General features: G+C 37.7%; 1 protein-coding gene across 4 annotated transcripts in view; it reads left to right on the top strand.

Annotated features, from left to right (window-relative positions):
• ldb2a (LIM domain binding 2a) overlaps window positions 1-27,052 on the top strand; it is an 87,634-nt gene that overhangs the window by 4,606 nt on the left and 55,976 nt on the right. For all 4 annotated transcript variants that reach the window (XM_078260115.1, XM_078260116.1, XM_078260114.1 and 1 more), the window contains exon 2: window positions 16,318-16,420. In XM_078260115.1, coding sequence (XP_078116241.1) covers window positions 16,318-16,420 — 103 coding nt within the window. The remainder of the gene's footprint in view (window positions 1-16,317; window positions 16,421-27,052) is intronic.

The raw sequence follows: 27,052 nt of genomic DNA, 5'->3' as shown, positions 1-27,052 counted from the left end.
GTAGTTTACTATTATGTGGACACATTCTCTCATCTAAGTCTGTGTCATACAATCCCCAGAAAGAAAACAAGTGTGCCTGTAAGTAGAGGGAGCTGCAGTGTAGTATTGAGCTGCAACTAATTATTATTTTCATTGTCCATCTGTTGATTACTTTCTCGATGAATCGATTTATGAGATCATCGTGAAAATGTCCATTTCAGTTTCTTTGCGTCTTCAAATGTCTTGTTTTTGCAACCGATCCAAAACTCAAACATTTTCAGTTTACAATCATATAAAAACAGAGAAAATCAGTGAATCCTCACATTAGATAAACTCCAACCAGAGAATGTGTTAGAGCTTTCGCTTAAAAAAATGACATAATTGATTAATTGTTTTTTAAACTAGTTGACAAATCAAATAATCAACTGATACTGACACTGATTTACTATAGTGATGATGATATTAGGGCTGCAGTTAATGGGTATTTTTTCATTAACGAATAATCTGCAGATCATTTTTTCCCATGAATCATTTAATCAATAAAATGTCAAACAAATACTTAAAGGTCACATTTTTTTCACAATTTCCTAATGCTGGAGGTGGCGTCTTTTATTCGCCTCTTTTGTTCGACAAACACTCCAAAGCCCAAAGATATTCAGTTTAACGTCCCATAAAGTTAAAAAAAAGCAGCACATCTTCACAATTGAGAATAATTGTTTGGTAGTTTTGTTAAAAAAAAAACAACGTAAACGATTCATCGTTTATCAAAATAGTTGTCAAAATAGTTTTCTTTTAATCCACTAATTGGTTAATCGACTAATTGTTGTGACAATGTCTCACTTGGAGTTTGGGTTTGAATCACTAACACTGATGATGTTTTATATGATTTAATGCTTTCAAATTCATACATAGAATATGATATCATGTTGTCATTTTTAGGTTAAACTCTTCCTTCAAAACATGCTGAATGACTGTTTTCTGTAACAACCTTTTCACCTGCCGTGCACTCAGAAGCTCACATGAAAGTAAGAAGGAATAAAAACCGACACAAGTACTGTGTGCTTGCCTGGGATCAGCGCTCACCTTTGAACTGATAACTATGCTGCAGTTTAAACATTCCTGCTCCTGTGATGACTCAGGGTCTGTTTCTATCCCAACCTTATTACCTGCTCCATTCATACTTATTACCTGCCTAGCTGTATTTCTACACCGGGCTGACTGCTATCCCATTACCTTCATTTTACACAAAGTGAACCCGCGGTGACCTGGCAATCTAAACAGGCTTTGATGTGGATTTGAGGCTATGCATACGGTGTGACCACATTGTTTCTGTGCTGTCGCTCTGGGGCCATTGGCCTCGCCGTACGGAGGCAGCTGCAATGATTTGTGGGGGAATTTGATACTTAAGCGTATGCAAATGAGGCGGCGGATTAACATTCAGAGGAGGAGCTTGGTCGACCTCAGCCGGTGTAAGGCCATTAGCATAGAAGACATTAATATTCAGCAGAAGAGAGCGGGGACACAGAATAACACTGTAAGTAAAACTACATCACAGAGGGTGAAACAGAAGGAAAACAAAATCATTTTTAATGGAGGCACCATAATAATACCCATAGGGCTGTATTCAGTAACCTCTCTGCTGCTGCTGCTGCTGCTGACAGTGGGTCTAATGGTCACACTCTTCCTCAGTGGATAGACATCCAATCAGTAACAGTGATTGGCAGGCCATTCATTGGATTCTTGTGACTATTGCACATAGTTAGTCTCATTCTCATTATTCAAATAGAAACCACAAACCTGACTCATTGGCTCGACTGTGGAACTGGAGGAACTGGAGTGTTCATTATGGCAAAATCCCTTGTTCCTGTCAGGGGCAAAGTGGATATGTTCCCATCAGCTCTACGTGTCAGATTGACATGAATAGGCTTATAATGTAGAGGTCAAGTTGGCACTGAGCTGTGAGGTTCACAGACAGGGATTAAAGATGAGCCACCAAGACACTGAGAACACTCAAAGGAAGTTTTTACTTCACAAGACGTTAGAACTGCAAATCATGATTTTCATTATTGATTAGTCTCAGTTATTGTTTGGTTTATAAAGTGTCAGAAAACTGTAAAAGGTTTCTCAGAGACCACGCTGATGTCTCTAAGATGCTGTAGTGTACCTTTAACAGTGATATCCAAACTAGAGCTGAGAAAGTTTAGCAGATTAATCGATTTGTCAATAGACAAAAACATTACAAAAAATAATAATAATTTAAAAACATAATGCCAAACTTTTCCCAGTTCCAGCTTGTCATTTGTGAGGAGTCGCTGTTTATTATCCCATCAAAGCATCACAGGATTTGTGCAAAACTCTTCTTTCATAAAATGCGTAAAACTAAACTTCTACCAAACTGAGAAAAAAGGACTTCCTAAGATGTGTAAATACTTGGCAACACATTTTTTACAGTGTACGTGTGAAACTGGCTGAGAGTAATTACCAGAAAGGTGTTGAACATCACGGTGCCCTTATCTGAACCATTACTGCTGGATTTATCTACCATCAGGAAAAAGAAGCCACTGCAGAGATCACTGAAAAGACTTGTTTCATGTGTCATGACTGGGTTTTTTAATGATACAAAACTGAACAAAAGGCTTTAAAATCAATTAATCAGCTATTTAAAAAAAACATGTTAAGTATATAGTATGTGTGGGTTAGGGTTAGAGTTAGGGCAGAGTGTCTTCTTGTCTTAAAGATGTTTAGATGTTAATGCTTGTTTTCAGTTAAAAGCAGCCTCAGGGACACAGGCTATCTTCACTAAGCTGGATATGATTGGACATGATTGGACAGTATTGATTTTTACAGCATCCATTCAATTATCAAATACATTTAATCAAAAATCATCATTTATGCTACCTGCCACTCATGAAACAAAACAAAACAAAACAAAACAATGGTGTCCTAAATAAGTCTATAGCGTTTGTTATTTACTCTGCCCGGACTGACTAAACAGCATTATTATTTATTTCTCTACCGACCGAGTCTCTGATATGTGTTGTTTTTATGATTCATAGACTTATTGACAATGAACAGACATCTGCTTTTGTAGACCCGTAAAACGTCGCTCAGAGCTCTTGCATTAAAACCAAGAACATTTTATTTTTTCATAATACTGCCAGTCACTGAAAGGACTGAATCACATTAGCTTCTGCTTCCTTTAGTTAACTCCCTGCCTGCATCCCCCTCGCTAAATTAAAGAATAATGCTGCTAGAAGGTGAGTGGACAGGCTGATAGTTTTGAAAAGAAGGGTGGAAAAAAGTAACCTTATCCTGTGGTCATTACTGTTAACTTAGTTGAGTACCTTTTGGCTGTTTATTAATTAATTCCTTATAAAGCTGCTCTTTTACGTAAAATCATTGAATATAGACAGTCAGGACAAAAAACATTTTGAGATAAATTCAGTCTAGGAAAACTGAATATTCTGCACTGATTAACATACAATTTAACAGCACAGTTAAATCACTATCCAGTATTTTTCCAAGTTATGAGTCACATTAACTGACCACAGTGATAGACAACTTTATTTATCGCCAAAAGAGAAAACAAGACTGTAAAAGGTTTCTCAGAGACCACGCTGATGTCGCCAAGATGCTGTAGTGTACCATGCACAAACAACAACAACAACAACAACAACAACAACAACAACAACAAGAGACGCAAGTCACACATATGAAAGACATATAGTCACAACAATAGTAACACTTACACGCAAGTGTAGCTCAGGAGCCTGCATAGATTCCAAATTAAAAAACGTCTTTAAAGCAGCAAAAATCAATATTTTTTATAATAACAATGTATAAAATGACAATGTGAAAGGGGTCGCTTGCAGTGATGAACCTGCATTGGCATCCAAATCTGCAGCTCCCCTCGGATTTACGGTGCTTTGTAGTGAGTTTTAGCTCATTTTTTAGCTGTCCGGCTCGTAACTTTACTGTTCTGGTTCACTCTCATAACGTAATTTTTGGCTGCAGCAGGCATTTGTTTTCAGAGAAAAAGCTCCAAAAAAAGACATGGTGGTGAACATAAAGGAGCATTTAGCAGCTAAAGAGTGAGATATTTCCCTCAAGAGTTGGTAGAGACCAAAAACAGAGCTAAAAGAGAGCAAATATTAGACTTATGTTCATCAGGTGAACAGAAACACGACTCCAAATAAACGATATTGCTGCTCAGTAACTGCTATTTGTGTAAATAGGCAACTAATTTGCTAATAAGTTCACAATGTCAACTTGAAGATGATGATCTATCAATGTTGTGTTCACAACTTGTTTCCGCCGCCCCCAAGTGGCCAAATAAGGCAGTTATTGCAGGTTTAATACAATCCATCGAATAATTATAGTATTTAAAAAGCTTGGGGAATCATATTGAATTTTTTACAAGAGTCACAACTCATAATATCTGTGAAGAGTTTAAACACAAAATGTAAATAAAGTAATAACCATTAAAGGCAAATAAACACATCTACTTTACAGTAGAGACATTAAAAAGCTGTATGATCTCCTGTGTGTGTATTTGATATGACACATTCACATTCTCATTTTACTTTATTCAATAATGTAACACTGTACATGGGATGCTCTGAGAGGATGTTCCCAAGAAAATCATACGAAGAAAAAAAAAACAAGGCCTATGGTCAAACAACGAGCGTCAGTCACATCCAGCAGGATGCTTGGACAATAGACCCACCTTTTTCCTGGCCCTTTCCCATGGTTCCTTCCAGGCTGCACTGTCGCTCAGATAACAGAGGAGACAGAGGGGCCTGCAGTCCGTCTATGTCCTGTTGTTCTCTCCTCCCCGATGTGGTTAGAGAGTCTGTTCCGAAACAAAGAGGTCACAGGTTGGATCTTTGCTGTAGCCGATGTGTTGAATGGTCTTTCAATAAGATGCTAAAACTGGCCTTGAGGATTGTTTGCACTTTTTAAAATGAGTTATGTGTCCTATGTTATAAAACACAATGAATGAAAACTGCAGTTTAAAACAGTAAGTACATTCCTACATTTTACTGCAGCTCTCTCTTTTGGACAAGTCCTCAAAATTAAACAATTACAAATTTGGTTTGGTTTGGTTTGGTTAGGTTTAAGAACTACTTAGTAAGATTTAGAAAGAAATGGTGGTTTGGCTGAAAATGACTACTTCATTAAGGTTAGGGCACCTTCGTCGTCTTGGTTACAATAATAACCATTTCTTTGAGGTTAGGGACCGACTGCAGTCATGTTTAAAAGAAACCAACATTGACTGTGATTGGAAATCGGAAACGAACAGCGGTCTCCCGTGTTAAAGTCCGATGTTTTATTGACCCATCCATCATCCACCTGAATGTAAACATGTGTTTTGGGGGGGGATTTGCTGAAGTGACCAATGTTGTCATGTTTCTTGGGGGAACAGCCTCATTTTAAGCACTTTATTGTTCTCTATATCTTTCCCAAGACTTGTTTGAAGTATTGTCTGCTTCTGCCCTACTTAGGCAAGTTTTTGTAGTAATATTTCTGGGATGTACTGTATCTCTATATTTTATTTAGTTTGTTTCTAAATTAAGTAATGTCAAACTACTGATGTGCAGGAACCTTTTTGTCAAGAATATTATGTTTAGTTTATTCATGTAGTTTCATCTTCTGTATTCTGTCCTAATCTGTCCATTATCCTGTACTTTTCCTTTGTGGTCTTCTACTCTTAAATTGACTGGAACTGGGGTGGACTTTATTTCCATACAGTCCCACATAAGCTGGTCAAAGTAGATTTACTTCAGTCTTTTAAAATTGATTGGCCTTTTGGATGACACTAAGCTTGTAGAAAACAGAGTAACTTGTGCTGTATACTTAGCTGAAATATATTGTAATATTTCATCATTGAGCTAAAAAAAAACCAGTTCAGCTCTGGATACAGTGAACACGGAGGAGACATACTGTACTTCAGGTTAGTTACACCGGGAGCCAGCCTCTGCTCTGTGCTAGTTTCGGACTGTTTCATCATGTTGCAGATCAGCTGTTTAAGTGAACTATTCTGAATAAATAGGGAATGGACTACAGAATATTACTAGGCAAGGCAGCTTTATTTATATAGCACATTTCAACCACAAGGCAATTCAAAGTGCTTTACATAAAACATTAAAGAGTAGTTACAACAATTACAAACATTAATTAAAGAGAATATAAAAGCAGCTAAAATAGAATTGGACAGGTATGGAATACAAGAATAAAAGTTACAGTGCAGTGTAAGAAATGAACAGTGAATTGAGCGGCATCAAAAAGAAAGGTCTTCACTGAGAACTGAGAGTTTGTTCCAAATATGTGGTGCATAAAAACTAAACCCTTCTTGATTAGATCTGACTCTGGGGACAGAAAGCAGACCTGTCCCCGATGACCTGAGAGGTCTGGATAGTTCATAATGTAGCAGCAGTATTTTTGCCCTAAACCATTCAGTGCTTTATAAACCTACAGTTGTATTTTTAAATCAATTATTTTGCTTACTGATTTACTTTTTTTAATGTACATTCGGTCCGAAAACACTGAGCACTTGTACTTGTACTTGATCTTAAAAAAGTGGTATCAGTGCATCCCTAATTATGTAGATATAATTACTGTAACAATGGGGGAAAAAATCATCAAGACTGTAAAAGGTTATCAGATGAGTCAAAAATAAACATCATCAGTAAATTCAACATTATAGGATATTTTCATAATACTTTTTTCTTTACAAATCAGTTGATATAAAATGTAATAAATTAAAACTGAATCTATTTTACTCCTATCTTTATAGTTTTCTCATTTCACAGTTTAAAATGCATCCAAAAGTTAACATTTAAAAACAATAAAGTTCCACTATTCAGCAGAACAACAACAAAACAAATTACATGAATGAAAACTTTGTGTTACATTTTTGTACTATATCATACAGACCCTGTCATGAGAATGCGTTGATACAGTAGATAAGCAACAGGTGAGGATGTGTTTAAAGTATAGGAGCTAACTAGTGACATTACAACAGAGCACATTCACCTAAACTGAACAATATCTGAGGATGTGATGAATTCAGTATTGATCGAAGTTCTAGTTAGACACTTGGAGGAAGTGTGCCATGATTGTTGATTGTTTATTCCAGTCTAAATAGCTCAGCAGTGGGGAATACAGGCTGGATAGGTAGAATTAGTGTTAGTGTGTCCAAGTCAGAGCCCAAATCCTCACCTTCTTTCTGATTTTAATTTCTCATGGGGGCTGTAAATAATTTGACTTTGTCATTCATGCATTTTGTTGTTTTATTATTCATTTGTCTCTGCTGGTGCATATTGACTTATTTTTGTTTCTATTCATTGAGGTGAGACGCTTTTTAAGATGCCTTGGTGTTAATTGAACCTGTACACATTTCAGTTTTTTATGTGTAGAGCTGGAACTTTGTTTTGATTATTCGTTTAATTAATGTATAAAATGTCAGATTCCAAAATGATATCTTCAGAAAGACTGTTTTGTCCGACTAACAGTCCAAAACCAAACAATATTGAATTTACAATCGTACAAAGAAAAGCTGCAAATCCTCTTATTGAGTGTTTCCCAAGGTGGAGGTCAGGACCACTCAAGGGGGTCAGAAGATAAATCTGAGGGGTCACCAGACGATTAACAAGTTAGGGAAGAAGATCATAACATTATTCTGATTCATAAAAGTATCTTTATGTTTAGGAAAGGTATGTTTGCTTTCTTGTGAAATCATAACATATAATATAATTTGGTGCGTTAAGCCTCAGACAAAACATTTTGTTTTTTTGAAGAGCTCACACCTCATGAGGTTGAAGTTAATGTTCTATCTTTCTAACAGGTCGCAATGCAAAAGGTTCTGCCGTTTTCATTTTTAGGAATTTAGCTGAAGCCTTCAGCAAGTCCCACTTCAGTCAGTCAGTGTGTGTGTGTATTGATCAAGGTCACTTCATCAGGACAATGATATTACTGCTGTTGTGGAGATCAATCCTTCAACCTTCTGGTAAAAGCCAACAGTGCTGAATGTATCATGCGGTCTTTGTAGCAGCACCTCTTCATGCATGTTTCCTGCATTAAAACAGCAGACAAACAACTTCTGTGTATTAACCTCGACCTTAAATCTAAAAAAAATCATCACTGCAGTATTCTGTACAAAATACACACCCAGACATGGTGGCCCATGGAACAAAACTTAACCACACATGCAGGTACTGTTTCTATTAAAGGGTCCTTAGGATGACAAAGTACAAGAACCACTCCTTTAGACTACATACAACACCACTTTAATCATGTCAGACTCAGTGCACACTAATGTTTGATATCAGTGCAGGTTTATCCTCCAGGGTCTTAAGTGTTTTTATATAATGCAAACTTAACATGTTCCTGCATTTGGCTACCTCACTGCCACCAGCCAAACATTATGCAAATGAGGACAAATGAATGCAGAAGGAGGGGGGGGGGGAGTCATTGCCCTTAAACAGCCACTGCACATTCACCAGGAATGAACTTTCTTTTACAAATGAAGTCAGTGAAGAAGTTCCCACATTTAATTGCATGTCTGCCAATTCCCATTTTCTTTTCTTTTTTTAGTGTCAGAAGTTACAAGCAGCAGTCAGAGATCACATGCTTCTGTTGCAGTATAGTAAAACAGCAGCAACAGTAGCAAATCCTCACATTTAAATCGTTGAATCCAGCAAATGTTTTCATTTTACTTGTTAAATAACTTAAATGATCAATTATCAAAATTGTTGTCCGATTAAATATCCGTCGATCGACTTATCTATGAATCAAGTAATTGTTTTAGCAACTGAATTAAATACCAAAAACATTTTTAACATGCTTTCATTTGTATTTCAATTTGAATAAGCTTTCTAGATTGACTCTAATAATGTGAATACCTTTATCATGGACATTTCAGATGTCAAGGTGCTGCCACAAAAATTAAGATAATCACAGTCGTGCAAATGAAGTGTGACTTTCTCTGAAAAGAAATTATAGCTTTAATTGGCTTCAATTTAAAATGTGTCATCTCTCAATGGCCTTCACCAAACAATCAAACAAAAGCTACCTTACTAAAGATCCTTTCGAAACATCTAGAGAGTCTTTGGTTCTGTTAAGTTGTTATGCTCCATAATAACCTGAAGCTCTTTGAATCTCTCAGCACAGTAAAACTTCCTTGGCCCACCAGTCAGCCGGGCTATATGCTATTCAGGAGCTGAATGGGGATTCAGACATTGCTTTTTCTCCAAGGTCAGGCCCCAGACACACCTACACTCTTGGAGGCTTTTCTGCCACAAGAAGCTGGAAGCAAAGGTGAAAAAAAATACAGACTAACAAACGCTTGCTTGGAAAAATGGTTCATGTAAAACATAGACTTTGGGGCTTTATGGACTGTTAGAAAAAGTGGAGTGAGGGAAGAAAACTGTGGTCTTCTTTTATATGGTTGTGTGAAGTGTGAATGGATGCAAACTATGTAGTAAAAAAAAGATGTATGTACTGCATACATACATATGCACAAGTATATTTGTGTATAGATGCATATGTACAGTACAAAGGGTTTTGTATAGATGGATATACAGCACAAAGAGGTGTTGTGCGTTTTTATACACAGTAAAACTTCTCTTTGTGTTTTCTTTTGCCACATCGTGTCATCTGCTTATCCATTCTGTATGGACATTTCTATATGCGTGGACTTAACCCTCAGCTCTGTTGCTATTTACTGAGGATCCTCCCTATGCTGTCCCTCCAATCCTCTGGATTTCCTGTAAATCCCCAGGGTCTGGCCAGCACTGGTGATTTGTGGTTGGCTAGTGGGCAATTGACACATTGATAAATCCCCCTCAGATGGGGTGCGATCCGTTTGAATCAATTGAGCCTTATCGGCTGACGGCCGTCACGGCTGCGACCATGTCGGTTCACCTCTGGTTCCTCAGAGTCGGCCTGATTTGTAGCATTTGACAACAAACATCGTCGCGCCACGTGGTTCGTCAGAGAGTCCAGAGGCGTAAATGAAGGCAGGACGTTGTCTGTCAGTGAGCAGCTGCAGAGAGGATGGGAGACAGACAGAGAGAGGGAGGTGGATACAAAGAGAGACAGGCAGAGATAAAACAAAAAAGGCAGATTTTTGACTTCTTTGAATATGTGTCATTTACAATTTTATAACCTGCTACCAGTGACATAATAAAAGTAGAGCTCCTAACATTTCCTGCAGTAGTCGAGGGATTGAAATTGAAGACAACATCCACCGCACCATGAGCATTCATTGTGGCTTGTTCAGCTTCAGCCAGAGGATTCATATGGCTTGTGTCCACTGGCCAAGCTTAAGCTGTTCTCCGGCCCGTCTGGCTTAGATCCAGCTTCTCCTCTGTCTTTAGATCCGAGCCAAACCTTGCCGGTCCATCGGCTCAGCAAGCCACGTTTTACAACTTGGCGAGACTGGCCAAAAGCTGCCCAAAAGCTCCAGTTTGGAGGATTAATGGTTACTGATTCTAAATAGCATTCCCTGCATATAATAGAACATTTATCTTTATTAGCTAGAGCTACTAAATGCATATTTAATTTACAAAACAAGTGTTTTGGAGAATGGCAATAAAACTGTCAAGTGCCATTTGTTTAATTGTTGTAAAACTAAATGCTATCCATGTTGCATGGAATGTGCTTGTTATTTTTTGATTTCTCTGTTTCTCCGTTGTGTGGGTGGGGGGCTTTTCAACAGAGACACAAACTAACCAGATCGTATGGTTTGACCCTGCTGTCAACTCTGCTCTTTGAGAAATACATGCCCCATTTTGGGTGGTTATAGGCCCGAGCCAAATATCAACAGGCTGCCAAAATTAACTATATCGAGTTAAAGGGGGAAATATTTTTTTGTAAAAAGGTTAAGTTTCAGAAAAAAATTAAAATAGAGTGGGAAGGGCACAGAAAAAAAAATGAAAATTTAGTCTAATAAAGAAACCACATTTGAAGTCAATGTGAGTGAAACACTGCTTACATCTGAATGTGGGGGAGGGTAACTAACCCTCTTCTGTTAAACTGAATATTTAAAGAAGGTAGTATTTTGTAAAAGAAATGAAGTTGGAGCTTAAGTAAAACACTTTTCATTAAAACAGCAAGCGGAAGCTTAATGAACAGTCTTTAAAACAGAGTGATGGGAGACCTCAGGATGACAACACTCTGAAAATTCATCTCCAACGCTAAATCCAGGCAGTTTATGTCAAAATGGGGATCACACTCTGTCATGAAATCCTCTAACTTGATTTAGCAGCAGGGAAAGTTCAGGTGGAATACTTTCTGGCACCAGAAAAGAAATGTAACGGGTAAACTTCAAGGATAAAACTTGTGGTAAACCTATTTTGTGTTTTTCTTGCTATGAAAACCAAAACCAACAATAAATGTATTCCATTAACAAATAGTGTCTTGTTGAGTATCCAAATAAGATATATCTTATTATCATGTGCCATGGGTAGTGGAGGACATTCTTCAGGTTTTACTTAAGTAAAAGTAGTGATACCACACTATATAAATACTCCATTACAAGTTTAGGTCCTGCATTCAAAGCTGGAGCTAATTTTAACTGCTTCGTGCTTTTGGGCAGTTTAATCTGTAACACATCATATTTTAGAAGCTTAGCCTATGCTTTGTATGTAAAATCTGAATTTGTAAAGTAACTAGATAACTGTAGTGGAGTAAGAACTACAATATTTCCCTTTAAAATGTAGTGGAGTGGATGTATAAAGTAGCAAATGGATGTAAATAGGCTACAACAAGAACAAGAATCCCAAACGTATAGGATACATAGTCCTTAGTAAAGTATAGTGTAGCCTACTTACAGTGCACAGCGTAAATGAGTACACCCATGCTAAATTTGACTAAAAAGAGGAATAAAAAATTATCTTTTGGAAATTGATCTTAATGCCTTAATTAAAAAATGAGGAAAAATCCAACCTTTAAGGACACCAATTTTCTTTGTGAATGAATAATGTATCGTAAATAAATAAATGTTCTTCCTTAAAATACAGGGGGCATAACTAAGTACACCCCTATGTTAAATTCCCATAGAGGCAGGCAGATTTTTATTTTTAAAGGCCAGTTATTTCATGGATCCAGGATACTATGCATCCTGATACAGTTCCCTTGGCCTTTGGAATTAAAATAGCCCCAAATCATCACACACCCTTCACCATACCTAGAGATTGGCATGGGGTACTTTCCATAAAATCATCTCTCAATGCAAATCAAACCAGCTATTAGGCTAATCGACATACAAACATGCCAATCTCTAGGTATGGTGAAGGGTATGTGATGATGTGGGTCTATTTTAATTCCAAAGGCCAAGGGAACTTTATCAGGATGCATAGTATTCTGGATACTATGCATCCTGATAAAGAGATGATAGAGAGATGATTTTATGGAAAGTACCCCATGCCAAGCTCTAGGTATGGTGAAGGGTATGTGATGATTTGGGGATATTTTAATTCCAAAGGCCAAGGGAACTTTATCAGGATGCATAGTATCCTGGATCCATGAAATAACTGGCCTTTAAAAATAAAAATCTGCCTGCCTCTATGGGAATTTAACATTGGGGTGTACTCACTTATGCTCTCTGTATTTTAAGGAAGAACATTTATTTATTTATGATACATTATTCATTCACAAAAAAGTTGGTGTCCTTAAAGATTGGATTGTTCCTAATTTTTTTTAATTAAGGCATTAAGATCAATTTCCAAAAGATGATTTTTGTATTCCTCTTTTTAGTCAACTTTAGCATGGGTGTCCTAATTTTTTCACATGACTGTAGTTACCTCTAATGGCCATAGACCAAAAAAAGATGTAAGTTGTTTTCCTTTTCATTGATTGTGTTCATACTTATTTTCTTAAGACAATGTTAATATTTGTCCCTTTAGTTATGGTATGAAGGTTTGTTCTTTTATTTTGAAGGTGTTATGTCGGTAGCAGTCAAAATGTCGTATTTAGTGTTTGTTTGGCACCTGGCTAAATAGGTTATACAAGGTTTGTTATTGTTTCGTTCCATATTGGGTTTGATATTGAGTGATCTTATAACGTTTTTTTTTTTTTTTTTTACATTTGTAATAGCTAAGTTCGAAAGCGAGTGTTTTCCAGCTAGCAAAAATGCTTTATTAACTCAATGCATAGCGATATCTGGATCCGGTCACTTAGCATTTTGGTTGGCTTTGATATCTAGGAAAAAGTGTACAACAGAAGCTACTACACAGTAGCTACATACGTATGGTTAAATTAACGTGAAGTGGGTTAATGCATTTTATGTATGATTTATATGAAAATTGTTTTAATGTTTTTGTTGTAGATTGTAGTTTAAATTACATATTAACGTTACTTAACGATGTTATGAGTAACGTTAACTAGCTAGCTAGCTAGCTAACGTATCGTTAAATCCGACGTAGGCCTACACCGTCACGCTGCTGTTAATACTCACAAAGTATATCATTTAAGAAAATATGTATTAATCCATGGTTAAAATTATCTATGTTATGTTACCCTTATGTTGTGTCTAGTTGAAGGAGCACAGTATAGAAAATAGCTGTACAGAACAGGGTCGTCATAGTTTCACAGTGAGATAGCAAAGAGGTGCTGCGTGTGTGTGTGTGTGTGTGTGTGTGTGTGTGTGTGTGTGTGCGTGTGTGCGTGCGTGCGTGCGTGGTCTCGTTCACCTCACTTGACTGTCAATCCCAGGAGTTTCCGCCACCCTCATGATGCTGGATTATGGGCTGAACTCTGACTGTGGAGAGTACCAAAATCAGTCCCTTTCTATCTTTGTCTTTTTTGTCCTGGTGTATCACACTTCTTCGGTAGTCTCTTCTGAAATAGATGTATTCATATGAAACAGACACCACACACATGCTGGCAGTTCGCACATTCTGATTCTCACAGTATGACACAGTTAGTCAAACACACACAGACACACAGCAGCTCCTGCATTCTGTTCCCAGTGGACAGCTGGCCATGCAGTGATACTTACACATACACAGAGATACGCTGGCATGTTTCCACATTCATTTGTTGTACAGTGAGGGTGAGTGAACTGTTCATTCATTTAAGCAATTACACTGATTGACCTAATGTGAGCGCTATAATTGCTGGTCAACATTTTCATAACAATACATTTTTTACACAGCTGGTCCAGTTTTTGATGAAACTTGCACCATTGACACAGTTGGTGTCAGTGTTATGGTGCTGAAGTTTTTAGAGTAATCTTGTTGAAGTGAAAAAGATGGTCAACGTTTTCAAACATTAAAAGGCAATAACTGTTGTACCACTGCTTTATTTTTTATTTTATTTTTCACAAAACTTTAATTCAAATATTCCATTACAGTTTTGTTTAATCAACAACAATGTTGATTACCAATTTTATGAATAAAAAGAAAAGAAAGAAGAAAAGATAAAACATTGAGAAACAAAGAAATACAGTACATTTGCTGCCTCCAGTTTCTCCAATGTGAGGATTCACACATCATTGTACATTTACAGCAGTATATTTGGGGTTTTGGACACTTGGTTGAACAAAACAAGCAAGATGTCATTTTGGCCTTTGGGGACCAAATGATTAAACAATTAATCAAAAAGACATTCACAAGATGAATTGATTATGAAAATAATCATTGCAACCTGTCTTGAAAGAAGGATCTTGTTACAGTGTCCGTCATCATTTGTGGGGAATGATGTTTATTTGGACAAAATAGATTTTTTTGGAATACAAATATTAGATTTAAAATAACAATTGAAACATATTTGAAAACTGTTCTTTACAATTAATCTGCACTTGATCTTTCTACAATCTTCCAAAATGCCTCCTTATTGTTGAAAACTCCACTCAGTCTCAGTTCAGTCTGTAGTTCCCAGTTCAGCTGATTGGTTTGCCATCCAAAAGACCTCTCCACTAACTCATGGTCACCTATTGATTGACCAGCTGGGTGAAGGTCCAGGTTTAGGCCATTCTGACCACATCTTTAACTCTTTCATCAGACTCCGCGCGTTTGAGACACGTTGACCTGTGCGGCTCCCCGGTCGTCGCTGCTTATTGGGCTTGACACTGCTCGATGGTGACAACGCTAATTGTCAACATCTGGAAAGTGCTTGCCATCCCTCAGCCCTGCGCAGAATGAAACGCAGTGATCTGTCATAACATGTTAGAGGAAATTAGCATCAGTCGAACGTCGGTGGGTGGAGGGGTGAGGGCAGGAGCGTAGAGGGGGGTCGTCCTGCCAACATTATCTGAGGTTTTTGGGAGCAGGGGGAGGAGGGTAAACGGCTGTTAGAGGAGTAATGTCAGGGCAAAGTGATTTACATGAATGTGTTTAATCACAGAGTGGACTCTGACTACTGCTTCTGTTGCACCATACATCTACTAGCACTAGTACTAATGAAATGAATAGCACTTTTGAAGGTACAAGTTAAAGTTATCCTCACCTGCTGTAAAAAGTAGAAGCAGCAGTGAATTATAAAGCTGTTGGACCTCAGCTTGTAATTCAGATATGTAGGAGCCTCAGGCAGGGCTCTCCCAATGTCCTGGCTTAAGAAAAGTAAAGGGAGTTACTAGGCTTTGGCTTTACATCGACCTGTATTGGAGGCTTAGGCCAGCAGCCAGCATTGAGATCACTTGTTTTAACCTGATTTATAGGCTCATTTTTATATGCTTTTTATTTCTTGTTGCAGCTGTTGGCCTTTTGTTCATAGCCTTCTTTGCTGTGATGTCTTTTTATGGCCCTGTCATAATTTACGCAATAGTTTTACGCATCAATGTATAATGTATAAATGTGTTTTACGGTTCATACTTGAACCTTTTTGTAAACTCGAATGTAAAAAGTGATTTAAATGAAAGCTCATCAAATTAATTTTATTGAAAACCAACAATCGAGCCAATGTACAGTAAAGGTAATACTTGCCCTGCTCTGCTGACTTCTTATATCAAAAACAGTGTTTTCTTATCTTGTCTCATAGAAAAGCCTGCATGGTCACAATATCGTTGTCTTATCAGAATAAATGAATATTGAATTTGTGTTTTTTTTTTTAAATGCAGCAGCACAAGAGCAACAACCTGGATAAAGGATATTCACTTGGTTATTAAATAATAGAAGAAAATGAAGAGTTTCATACCAAACTAAAACAACCTCTGGTCCTTTTAGAGGACAGAGGGGTACCTGAAGCCTGCTTTTACATACTGCACTTTCTGTATTTTTGAGGTAAATTAAAGATTTTGATGAACTAAAGATAATTCATCTTTACAAAAACATAGTGTTGATTAACGCTGCAGAAGTCCCTCTTTCTAACTGTTGTATTCTTTCTGTCCTATAACAGGAAAGTGACAGTTTGTGGTGGGACGCCTTCGCTACAGAGTTTTTTGAGGAGGACGCCACTCTCACACTCTCCTTCTGCCTCGAAGATGGACCAAAGAGATACAGTAAGAGTCCTATAATATTTTAGCAAACCACCAATAATGCGATAATTACATTTCTTTATTTGAAATAATCGATAATTTTTCAAGAAAAATTCAATAGTTCAGTTTAAATCCATTAATCGTGGCTGTAGGTGAGTTTCTTTTCTGTTGTATTTTATGTAAAAGTGAAGAAGAAGAAGAAAAACTGGCTTGCTGCTGGTTTGTGCATTCACCAGACATCTGAATTTTCTTCATTTCTGTTCAAGTCGCACTGCCCTCCCACGCACCTGTAATACATTCTGGTGTTATTTGTTGTATTTTATGTTTATATGTTACAAATTCTGGCATCCCATTTTCCGGAAAGGGTCTTAAACCAACAACGTCCTGGTAAAATGCCCATGTCTGTCAGTATGGTTGCTGGTGTCCCAATAAGACCCTATCACAGAAGTTTGGTGACTGAGAGGGACAAACCACCGTAATACAACAGTGCTATATTTTAGAGAAAAATCCCAAATACTCAGATACCTCAGTCTGTGGTGTTCAATCATTCCTAGTACTGATTTTGTGATGAAATTGTCAAAAATAGTGCATTTGGCATTTCCACTTTTCTTTAACCTGCTTTGTCTTTTTCCACTTAAGTAATTGATTTCCTACGTTTCCCAAAATGTCTTTTAACACCTCTAAGAAAAAAAAAGTGTGAGCCTGAAAAGAAAACATCTGTACCACTGAGTCACCCATTTCTGCATGGTGCCCTACTGAGTCTCCTGTCAGTGAGAAAATTGGTATCCCTCCCACTTCTAACGATAGTTTTCTCTCTGTATGTGATTTGCTGAACATTGGTACAACATCACACGTAACTACAGGTAACCTTTTTCTGACAATTTCATCACAGGCCTCTATTGTGGCCAGTCTTGAATATAGGCAAATTATTGGGTATTTCTGTATTGAAATGCTTCACAAAACATCTGCTTTTGTGCAAGATCATAATGGTGGTTCTTTATTACAAGTGTGTTGCTATATTGGCACTTTTTACCAAGAGGAGTGCAGTACAACCTGATACTATAGCTGTATAGAAATGTTTCATTTTTAATAGAGTTGAGAAGTTGGAGGAGTTATGGCAGGCTTCCAGGGTTCCAGATGTAAATGCTGTGTTCCTTTTCTGCATAGAAAGTGTTAGGCGCAGTTGAAGCACCTCAAGGCTTGGATCTCTCCTTGTTAAATAATCAGAACAAAAGAAGAGCCGGTGCAATACAATATATCTGGGTTTTTAGTAAAAAGTCAAACGTACAACACAGTAAAAACATTAAGAGAGAAGTCAACCACAACTCCCAAGGAGCATTTTGATGGCAAACATCCCATCCTAAACTTAAAATGTAAGAGTGATATTAACAGTGAGCTTAAAGGTGTAATATGTAATATATTTACTGTATTAAATCCAAACATGACCACAATGCATCATCAGATATTAAGGAAACATGCTAAGTTGAAATACTATCTTCTCTGACAATAATGCTATTGCCAGTATTTTCTCCTTTTGAAATTTCCATTCCGTGACGGAATGTATGTTTGTGTTATGGCCTGTGTGTTGGCCCAGTTTGACAGCCAGGCTGGGTTGCCAGATATACCGGTAAAAACGTAAACCCAGCGCGCTACAGCTGTAGTACAGCCACGGAAGCTGCAAACAAATGAACGGGATCAACGGAGATAGATTCTATCCGACCTAAAAACAGCTCGGAGTTATTGGAGATGTACTTGAAAGATGGAGACAGCTTAGAGCCCAAAAAGACGCAGAGTTGGCTAATTTCCTCCTGAACATGTAAGCATTAGCTTCAGGCTAATTTATCACGGCTACTAGGGATGGGAATTTTATATAATTTCAACATTTGTGTACTCACATTGAACTATATAGTACTGTTGGTTACCCGCAAAATCAGTTGAGACACAGATAGTAAAGTGATCCCGACTGGTCCTGGCTAACGCTGCCATGCTAACCTGCCATAACTGCTAACGTTAGCTAACGTTACCGGAGGACCAGACAAGCGGGCCACGGCTGTTTACAACGTGTAGCATGTTCAGCGGCCGTAGCAGACAACGGTGAGTTATTTTAAGCCAAGAAAGGATGGCTGTAAATCGGGAAGAGAGGACCGTGAGTTTACAGTGTGTTTAGCGATTGTTGCCTTAATTCTAAGCCAATAAAGTGTAGATTTCAGTAGGGTGGAAAAAGACAGCAAGGTAGTGGTATTTTAAGCTGTTGCTACCGTAATTCTAAGCCGAGGAAGTGTGTCTGTCTGTCGGGTGGAGAAGGCGGTGAGGTTGATGGTTTTTTAGCAGTTTCTACCATAATTCTAAGCCGAGAAAGAGTATCTTTCCAGTGGGTGGAGAGGACAGCGAGGTTGTGGGGTTTTTAGTGGTTCCTACCGTAATTCTAAGCCGAGAAAGAGTATCTGTCCGGCGGGTGGAGAGCTCCGTGTGAGCACGGGCTTTTATGATAAATATACACTATAGCCAGCATCTAACGTTAGCTACTCCGCTGTGCTGTGGAGTAATGTCTGGCTGTGTGAGACAAACGTCTAACAACATTGTTGAATGCTCCGGTCTCAGCCTGGCAACCTCTGGGGAGGATGGGCCAGGGGAGACAACTCTCTCCAGTATTTTGAATTTGGACTGCAGTAACTATTTTAAACTAGCTATCAGTATTACATATTGCACCTTTAAGATTAAAGATTTGCACTTCATAAAATTATTATAAAACATTTAGAAGTTTAAATCAGTTCAGTTTTAAACTCTGAGTCATTTCGTATTCATTTGGCAAATATGGTGTTTTGTTGCCAACTGCAACAGCCAAGAATTTGCTACAGCTCTGATTTTGCGCCTCTCTATAGCAACGGTGGCTGAGGCTCATTGGTACTGTAGTATTTAGAGCCAACTACTATACCAAACTAACAGAATAAAACATGAACCGTAGAAACAAAATAATTAAAACTGATGGCCACAACATAAACCTATAGTAGCCTCATTATCAAGTTACTACCTTGTTTCTAGGTTAAAGAACATTAAGGATATCGTTAAAATACTTTTTTTAAATGGTAATTAACAGTGGGGGAACAGTGGCTCTTGACACTTTTCAACTTTATACTACCACTAGTAGGTGGTGTCCTATAGGCTACTGACTGAGTTTTATATTCATATTAGTCCTGTTATGAAAATCATGTCAGTTTTAAAAGAAAAGTTCAACATTTTGGGAAATGCACTTTCTTGCTGAGAGTTAGATGGGAAGATTAGGACCACTCTCATGTGAGTGAGTTAGGTATGAAGCTGGAGGCAATTAGCTAAGCTTAGTATAAAGACTAGAAGCAAGGGGAAACAGCTAGCCTGGCTCTGTGCAAAGTTCAAAAATACTTCTTAAGCACACTAATTAACACGTATCTTGTTTGTGTAATAACGACGATATAAATAGTTACACAAAGTAAATCCCTACGAATCTACAAATGGTTAACTACTAAGCTTCAGAGTTAAATATCTAGGTAGGAAGATTTCTTATATTCTCATAGGCTCCTGTTCAGTGTTGTTTTTTGCGAGGGCCTGAGTTTCAGGAAACATTCTCAACACTTGATTTCGTGTACAAATAACTCAAGTTAAAAACACCAAGTACAGCCACAGTATGTGGTCTTCAGCGACAAATGACAGAGCAGAGGCTGTTATTGAGTTTGTGATATTGTCCCCTTCATCTTATCTGCATTGGTTTGTGTTTTGATATCTGAAACATATTGAATATCACACAGACACAGATAAGGACGGGGTGCTCTGAAATGAGCAGATGTGTAGGGTTTCTGCTGTGTTAGTGTGTGTGTGTGTGTGTGTGTGTGTGTACTGTATGTGTGTGATTCAGCCCAGTCATGGAGGAGGAAGAGAGAAAGTAGAGGATTGTTGTGAGCGGGGCCCCGTTTTGCTTTTCAAATGTAAAAATAAAAATCCCCAGTGGTGTAGAGACGGTAACCCTGTTCCCCCGGGAACGGGAGGCTTAACACCATGGCGATGATGACTCACCGCCAGCCGCAAGCCTTCCTCGATTCACATTCAGGTGTGCTAAGCTACACACATGCACACACACACACACACACACACACACACACACACACAAACATATCATCCAGGAAAAATCCACCACCCTTAAATGTACCCAGCTAAATATTTGACTCAAAAGAACAACTAAGAATGACACCTCCTGAAAGTGATGATGTTGTCTGTCTATGCTTTGCATTTTGAAACATTATATATAGAGAACAACTGTACAATATATCACAAAGCAAGTGATTGCTATATACATTCCAGTAGGCTATTTTGGCCACTGCTCAGGGCTATGTTATGTTGTTAATTTTAGCTCTTGCTATTGAACAATGTGCAATGATTCAGCAGGTAGGAGGACTTCAGTGTGTTTGTCAAGGTTACTGAAGGTTTTTGGGGAGAATTACGTATTTGTTAACTTTCCATAAATGATGACACCATAGACAAATTCATCCAGAGTCCACTGCTGGCTTCATATTAGAAGTGAGAAAACTAGGCATAGTAAACAAGACAGTTTTTATTACAGATTTTTGGTTTACTTTTTATGTTCCGTATTTTAAGTTACGTCAACACACTTTGCTACAGTAATTTTGTTGCAGCTAACTCTGCTCTTATCTGAAAGAAAATGTAAAGAAATAAGTAAATATGGCTGCAACTAGTGCTGGGCGGTATTTGTATTTTTTAAGACTCTGGGCCTTTATATAGGTTTATAATGGCTTATTCTACTGTGAGGAGTACCATACAAAAACATTTTAATGTCATCATGTTTACTATAAGCTTTGATTACTAAATGGTTTGCTTGGTTCCACAACATTATATAATATAAGAAGGACATTAGAATGCATGAAACAGTTACATAATGTAAACTTTTTTTATTGTGCAAACTGCAAAGTAGTAAAATAAATGAACTTAACTTAAATAAATAGATATACCAACAACTTTAACGTTGCTTCCTTTTCAAAACTAAATATTGTAAGATAGTTGTATGACCACTACCTTGACCACAGATCAATCAAATAATTATACATTTTTTACACTGCACTGTGACTTTTATTCTTGTATTTGTGTCTTATTCTATTTTAGCCTGTTTTATTTTCAAATATAAATTAACTTTATATATAAAGTTGCCTTTCCTTACCCAACAACCTCAGCCTGTCAGTCTGTCACCAGGGCATACTGAACGCTGTTGTGCCTGTCTGTCTCGGAAGTGAAAAGATAACTGCACTGCAATCTCGCCATTATATTATATTGCAGCAAACGCTGTCTGTGTGAAGTTTTGAAAACTGTAACCACACGCTTTACCGGCATTGCCAGGACTCACAGTGACCTAAACAAACTGCCGAAGCGACGTAGACTTGCTCGCACCGCACCTTTGCGTGTGTGTTCGAGCTGAGCTGAGCTGTCTGTGAAACATGCAGAGAGGACAGAGAAGCTCGCTCTCTCAGGTACCGAAATTTGGCACTGCTTGGTTTAACGTGAATCGGTCCTCGGTAGTACCGACGTAATTTACTAAAATTTGGCTCAGCATTTTTATCAGTGTTAGACAGTTGCAGTACTTGAATATGTTGCTTTTAGGTAGAACTACTTTTTCTCTCTGAAGCTTGTTTCTTCACCTTTTCTATTACACAGAATCATTCTTGTGGCACGGAAATGTCTGTCCTGTGTGTTATCAGGGAGCTTTGGACTCTTGCATCCTTTGTTTTTTTTTCTTCTATATTTTACTGTTGGCAGTCCAGAAATGTAAGCTCACTCTGCTCATTGTCACTCTGTACAAGAGCATCAGCTAACTGCCTAACATATGAAATGTAAATGTGACCGCCAGTGGCCTTACTCTGAAATAATCTTTGCTAGCAGCCCTGTGAAAGCGCATGTGTAGTTAAAGCCACACAGGTCAGAACAACACTGACCACACTGGAGATGTGAGGGTGTGGGAGGTGGAGAGTGGTTACCAGTGGCCATCCATATGTTGGATGAGTTGCAACAAAAGAAAAGGTTTTAACATTTTTCAGTGTGTCTTCACACAGTTGTACTAAGTAGAACAACATGTTTAAAAACTCAGTATGCAGCAGTATAGATTCTAGATTTGAATCCTAAAGCTGAAGTGCTGTAGTGTAAAAAGTGTGCTTAACATTATAGAGATTGTGTCCAGTATTAAACAACAATTTGTTTTGGCATTTCTAAACTAAAGACAGAATATTCATAGCTTTAAAATCTTCAAACATACCAACCGAATGAAAAGGGCGAGTCTTTATATTTGTGGGTTATTATACGGCATGTAAAACCATATATTTGAGGTTATTTTTGTTAAAATGTTTATTTAATATCCCATCGAAACAATCATAATGTATTTATTATTCCACAGAGACACTTTCTGTATAATGTATGGCGGTATAAGGGTAAGAACTCCAATCCTTGTTGAAACTGAATAATATAATGTTTTGAGTCATACTGTAGCTTATACTATAATTACAAGAAAACAATCATTTCACTCCAGTTTGAGGTGCTCTAATTTCATAATGTCCAGCGTAGGAAAAATAAAAAAGAGCCAATTTACCTAATCTGTTTTTTTTATTGCATGGACCTGTGCTAAGGTTTTTTGTAACTCGTCTCCAGCCGGTTTTCATTGTGGCCTCTCAGAGCAAATAAATCATATTGGAAATGCCTGCGTGTTGATTGTTGGAGGACGAACAGTAACGCATTTACGTCCTGCATGAGCCTCCAATTCTTTATGCTTAAATCACTTCTGACCCTTGAACAAGGGGTGACCAATAAGTTGATATAGACAGAAAGCTCTTTGTCAACTTGGTCAGTTTTGATAATCTATGAATCATTTAAGTCATTTATCAAGCAAAAGCGCCAAATATTCCCTTTCTATCCTGCTTCTCAAAATGTGAGGATGTGCTTCCTTTCTGTGCTATATGTTTGTGAATTGGAAATTTGCAGTTTTGGACTGTTAGTAGGACAAAATAAGTAATTTGAAGACTTCACATCGTGCTCAGGGAAATTGTAATTGGCATTTTTCAGACAGAACAATGAACACAGACAAACAACATAAAAAATGAAGTTTTAGTTAAACAGATGTGTTGAGAGAATGTCTTGTGAACTTCCCAGCTACAGTTTATTTTCCTTTTGATTGTGTGATTCAAACCAGCAACCTTTCTCTTACCCCCATTAGTCCTACTCTTGCTTTCATCCATGATAAATCCACCACACTGTGGCTTTAGACTGTATATCATTATGTAGTACTGAAACAATTAGTAGATTAAACAATTAGTTTTTAACAGAAAATAAGTCAATCAATTGAGAACTGAACTAAATTATCAAGCAAAAAAGCCAATCTTTCACAGATTCTGAGGAGAATTTGCTGCTTTTCTCTGTTTAACATAAATGTAAACTGAATATGATTAATCAAATATAATTAACATAATAACAGATAAACAAAATGATAATTAGTTGCTATCTTATTCTCAAATGCAGGGTATTTGTCATTGACTGCTGTGGCTAGTATATCACTAAATGTAACAGTAATTGACTGTTCGACCATCAAACTAGAGACTGAGACAGAAAACTGTGAAATGGCAGAGATTTGATTTGTCTTAAGAGCCAGAGCATGTGGTTGCTGTCTGAAACACCCTGTGTCACTAATGAAAAGCAAACTTCACCAGATCGTCTGTTGTGTCTAATTGTAATCTACATGTATCAGTAACAATAACCATGTCAGAAGACGACATAAGCAGCTTATCCAGACAGATTGCATTATTTCTTGCCTCACCTTGTTCTTGCAAAGATTTGAAGAGCACTAAATGTGAGCAGTGAGAATTTGTAGTCTCCAGTATGTCATAATATTATATAGCGTCTTTGGAAATAAAACTTATTAAAGCCTCTTATTGCTATGACAGTATATTGCTTTGATAAAAAGTAATGTTTTTAATGTGTGCGTCATTTTTCATCTTTGGAGGGAGAGTGGTTTGGTGCATGTTTGTGTACTCCTGTACATGTTTAAAACAATTCTCCATTGGTGCAGGCCAATTATTGTTTTCTACACCGAATATTCAGAAACTTTATCTAATTATACCCCCAATTGCCATGGCCTTAACATTCGCCCCAGTACCTTGTCTGGCTCTGCAATCCATGAGGCATCTGATGAAAGCTGCACTCCATGATGCAATCAAAGAGCAAGGCTCATTTTAGAAGTAGTTCAAACAAGGGAGGGAAAACTCTTCATGTTTAGTGGGCTGATTCAGGGCAAACTGCAAAAGTGATTGAACACATTTACAATTCATCTAGTTATTCTTGCATTGCAGCACGCAATTATTGCAGCGATAAAATGACCACAGCTAATACTCTTTAAGCAAGCATGAAGACATAATGAGGAGGAAGAAAACATGGGGGAAACAGCTTTAATACGTGTGAACGGACCAACAAAACGGCCTCTGCCGTGAAGTAAGCTTAACAAGGGACTTGCTTGGTGCTATGAATTAAATCCGGAACGTTTTTAATCAATAAACACATTATGTTTTATTTATTTTCTTAGGCCAGTCTTGCACATAGCGGCAATATAATAATTAGTAGTTTAGCAAGTCATAGTTTAGTCTGTTTGTATCTTACACATACAGTAAAACATTACTTCTTTACAGATTTCATATCATTTTGAAGTTTATTTTGGGCTTCAGTCTTGTATTCAGCAAAAGACATCATGTGCTGCTACTTATCAAAGGTATACTCTGGAGGAAAACAGGATTGATGCCATAAAGATGCTGTAAAATGAAAACAATGAACTAAAAGAGGCTAAATAGCTGCAGGATTGCATGGGAATTCCTTGTTGTTGCATCAGTGCAAATGAACCCTTTCACATCACATGTAGTTATGTGACTTCATATTAATAAAGACATTCCTATGATTAAGTCTCCAGTTCTGAAAATCAGAATCAGAAAGCAGTTTATTGCCACAGTAGTGGCACTACATGGAATTTGCCTTGGTAATTGGGTGCATACATACATACATACATACAAACAAACAAACATATTAGACATTAATGACAATAAACAATAAATACCGGTGTAAGATACACCACAATGATGTCCAGTGTGTCTATTATTATTATTATATATAATTGTATAATGATGTTAGTGTGAGTCCGGACCTCTACTATCTTAATGATATTACTAACCAGTCTCAGCCCAGTATTAAACCCAGTATGCACTGGCCCTAAATATGATCTAAATTATGTTTACAGTGAGAGTTAATACAGTATTTGTGTGAAAGAACCTGAATGGAGGTCTGAGATGGAAGGATAAGTCTAGTGCTGCGATCTGACTCCCTTTCTGTTGAATAAAAGATTGACAGCGGATGTCTGGGAAGGGCTTGTTGGAGGGACGCTGTGTTATTGAATTGGGTGGTGGAATGAAGAGAAGGAGAGGTGGAGCACCAAATGAAGGTATGGGAGTGGTGCAGTGTCGGGCCTGCCTGTCTGTTTGTGCGTGTGCTCGTGTGTGTATCTATGCCTCCGTATCTGTATCTTGGGAGTGTGTTTTCTCTTTTCGAGTGATGGCGAATGTTTGTGTATTAATGTGCATGTGTAAATGAATGTGTGTGTGTGTTGGTGTGAGAGTTAAAGGTGGATGCTTCTGTGGAGGGAGTTGTTTTGAAAGGAAGGGGGGGGAAGGGGGGTGCTGTGCGAGGCTGCTTTACAGAGAGATGGATAGGATGGATTGAAGGTGTAGAGCGGTGATTGGCAGGCGGGATGATGCGGCCCTGGCTCAGCTGCAGCGCTGAGATGTAGGCTGTTGCTGATTGACAGTCGTGCCGAGCCTGGGAACCACAGTGCTGGGTCGGCCGCAAAGAGAGACAGAGAGAGAGGAAGAGAGGAGAAATTATAGATTTAAACCAAAATATGTAGTCACAAACATTTTGCTGTTTGTTCTGTTCCTGGATAGTTCGCCATCTATTGTAAACTATGCTTGTGGTATTTTTATGACATTATTGACAGTTGACAATGTGCTAATCAAGCATCTATGTGTTTAACTGTTTTGGCCAAAGGTAGAACGATAAAGAGAGAAATGCAGAGTAGGAAAGCAAACCCTTCAGAGAAACAAACAATGAGTCATAAGTAAAGCACAGGGAGGGTGTAGAAATCTGTTGAATGTATGTGAGCAGGCAAAATAATGTAAGTGTTCTGCAGTATCTCAATAACAAACATCTACTTTAAACGATTTTTGCCTCAGGCTGGTACAAATTATTTCATTATGGATTATTTTTTAGTTTATAAAATGCTAAAAAATTGTGAAATGGCCCATGCCATTACAACTTTCCAGCGCCAAAAGTGATGACTTCAAATGAGGCCATTTTATTTTTATTTTAAATTATTATTTTACGTCAATCAACTAATCAATTAACCAACAAACAGCACTTTCATTCTTTGTTAGATTGCTGTCATTGAATTCTCAACGTGTAATGTAAAATATTGGACCTTTTTTAAAGGAGGACAGCCTTGAGTTTTTTTATGGGTGTCCGTGGAAACCAGAAAAGGTTCAAAAGTGTTTAAAGATGCTGATCGGTGAGGTTGTGCAAGGTGATTCACTTCCTGGAGCT

This window comes from Sander vitreus, chromosome 10 (genome assembly GCF_031162955.1).
Source record: "Sander vitreus isolate 19-12246 chromosome 10, sanVit1, whole genome shotgun sequence".
Taxonomy (NCBI): domain Eukaryota; kingdom Metazoa; phylum Chordata; class Actinopteri; order Perciformes; family Percidae; genus Sander; species Sander vitreus.
The sequence above is the reverse complement of the archived record's forward strand: the minus strand, read 5'-3'. Positions and strand labels throughout refer to the sequence as shown.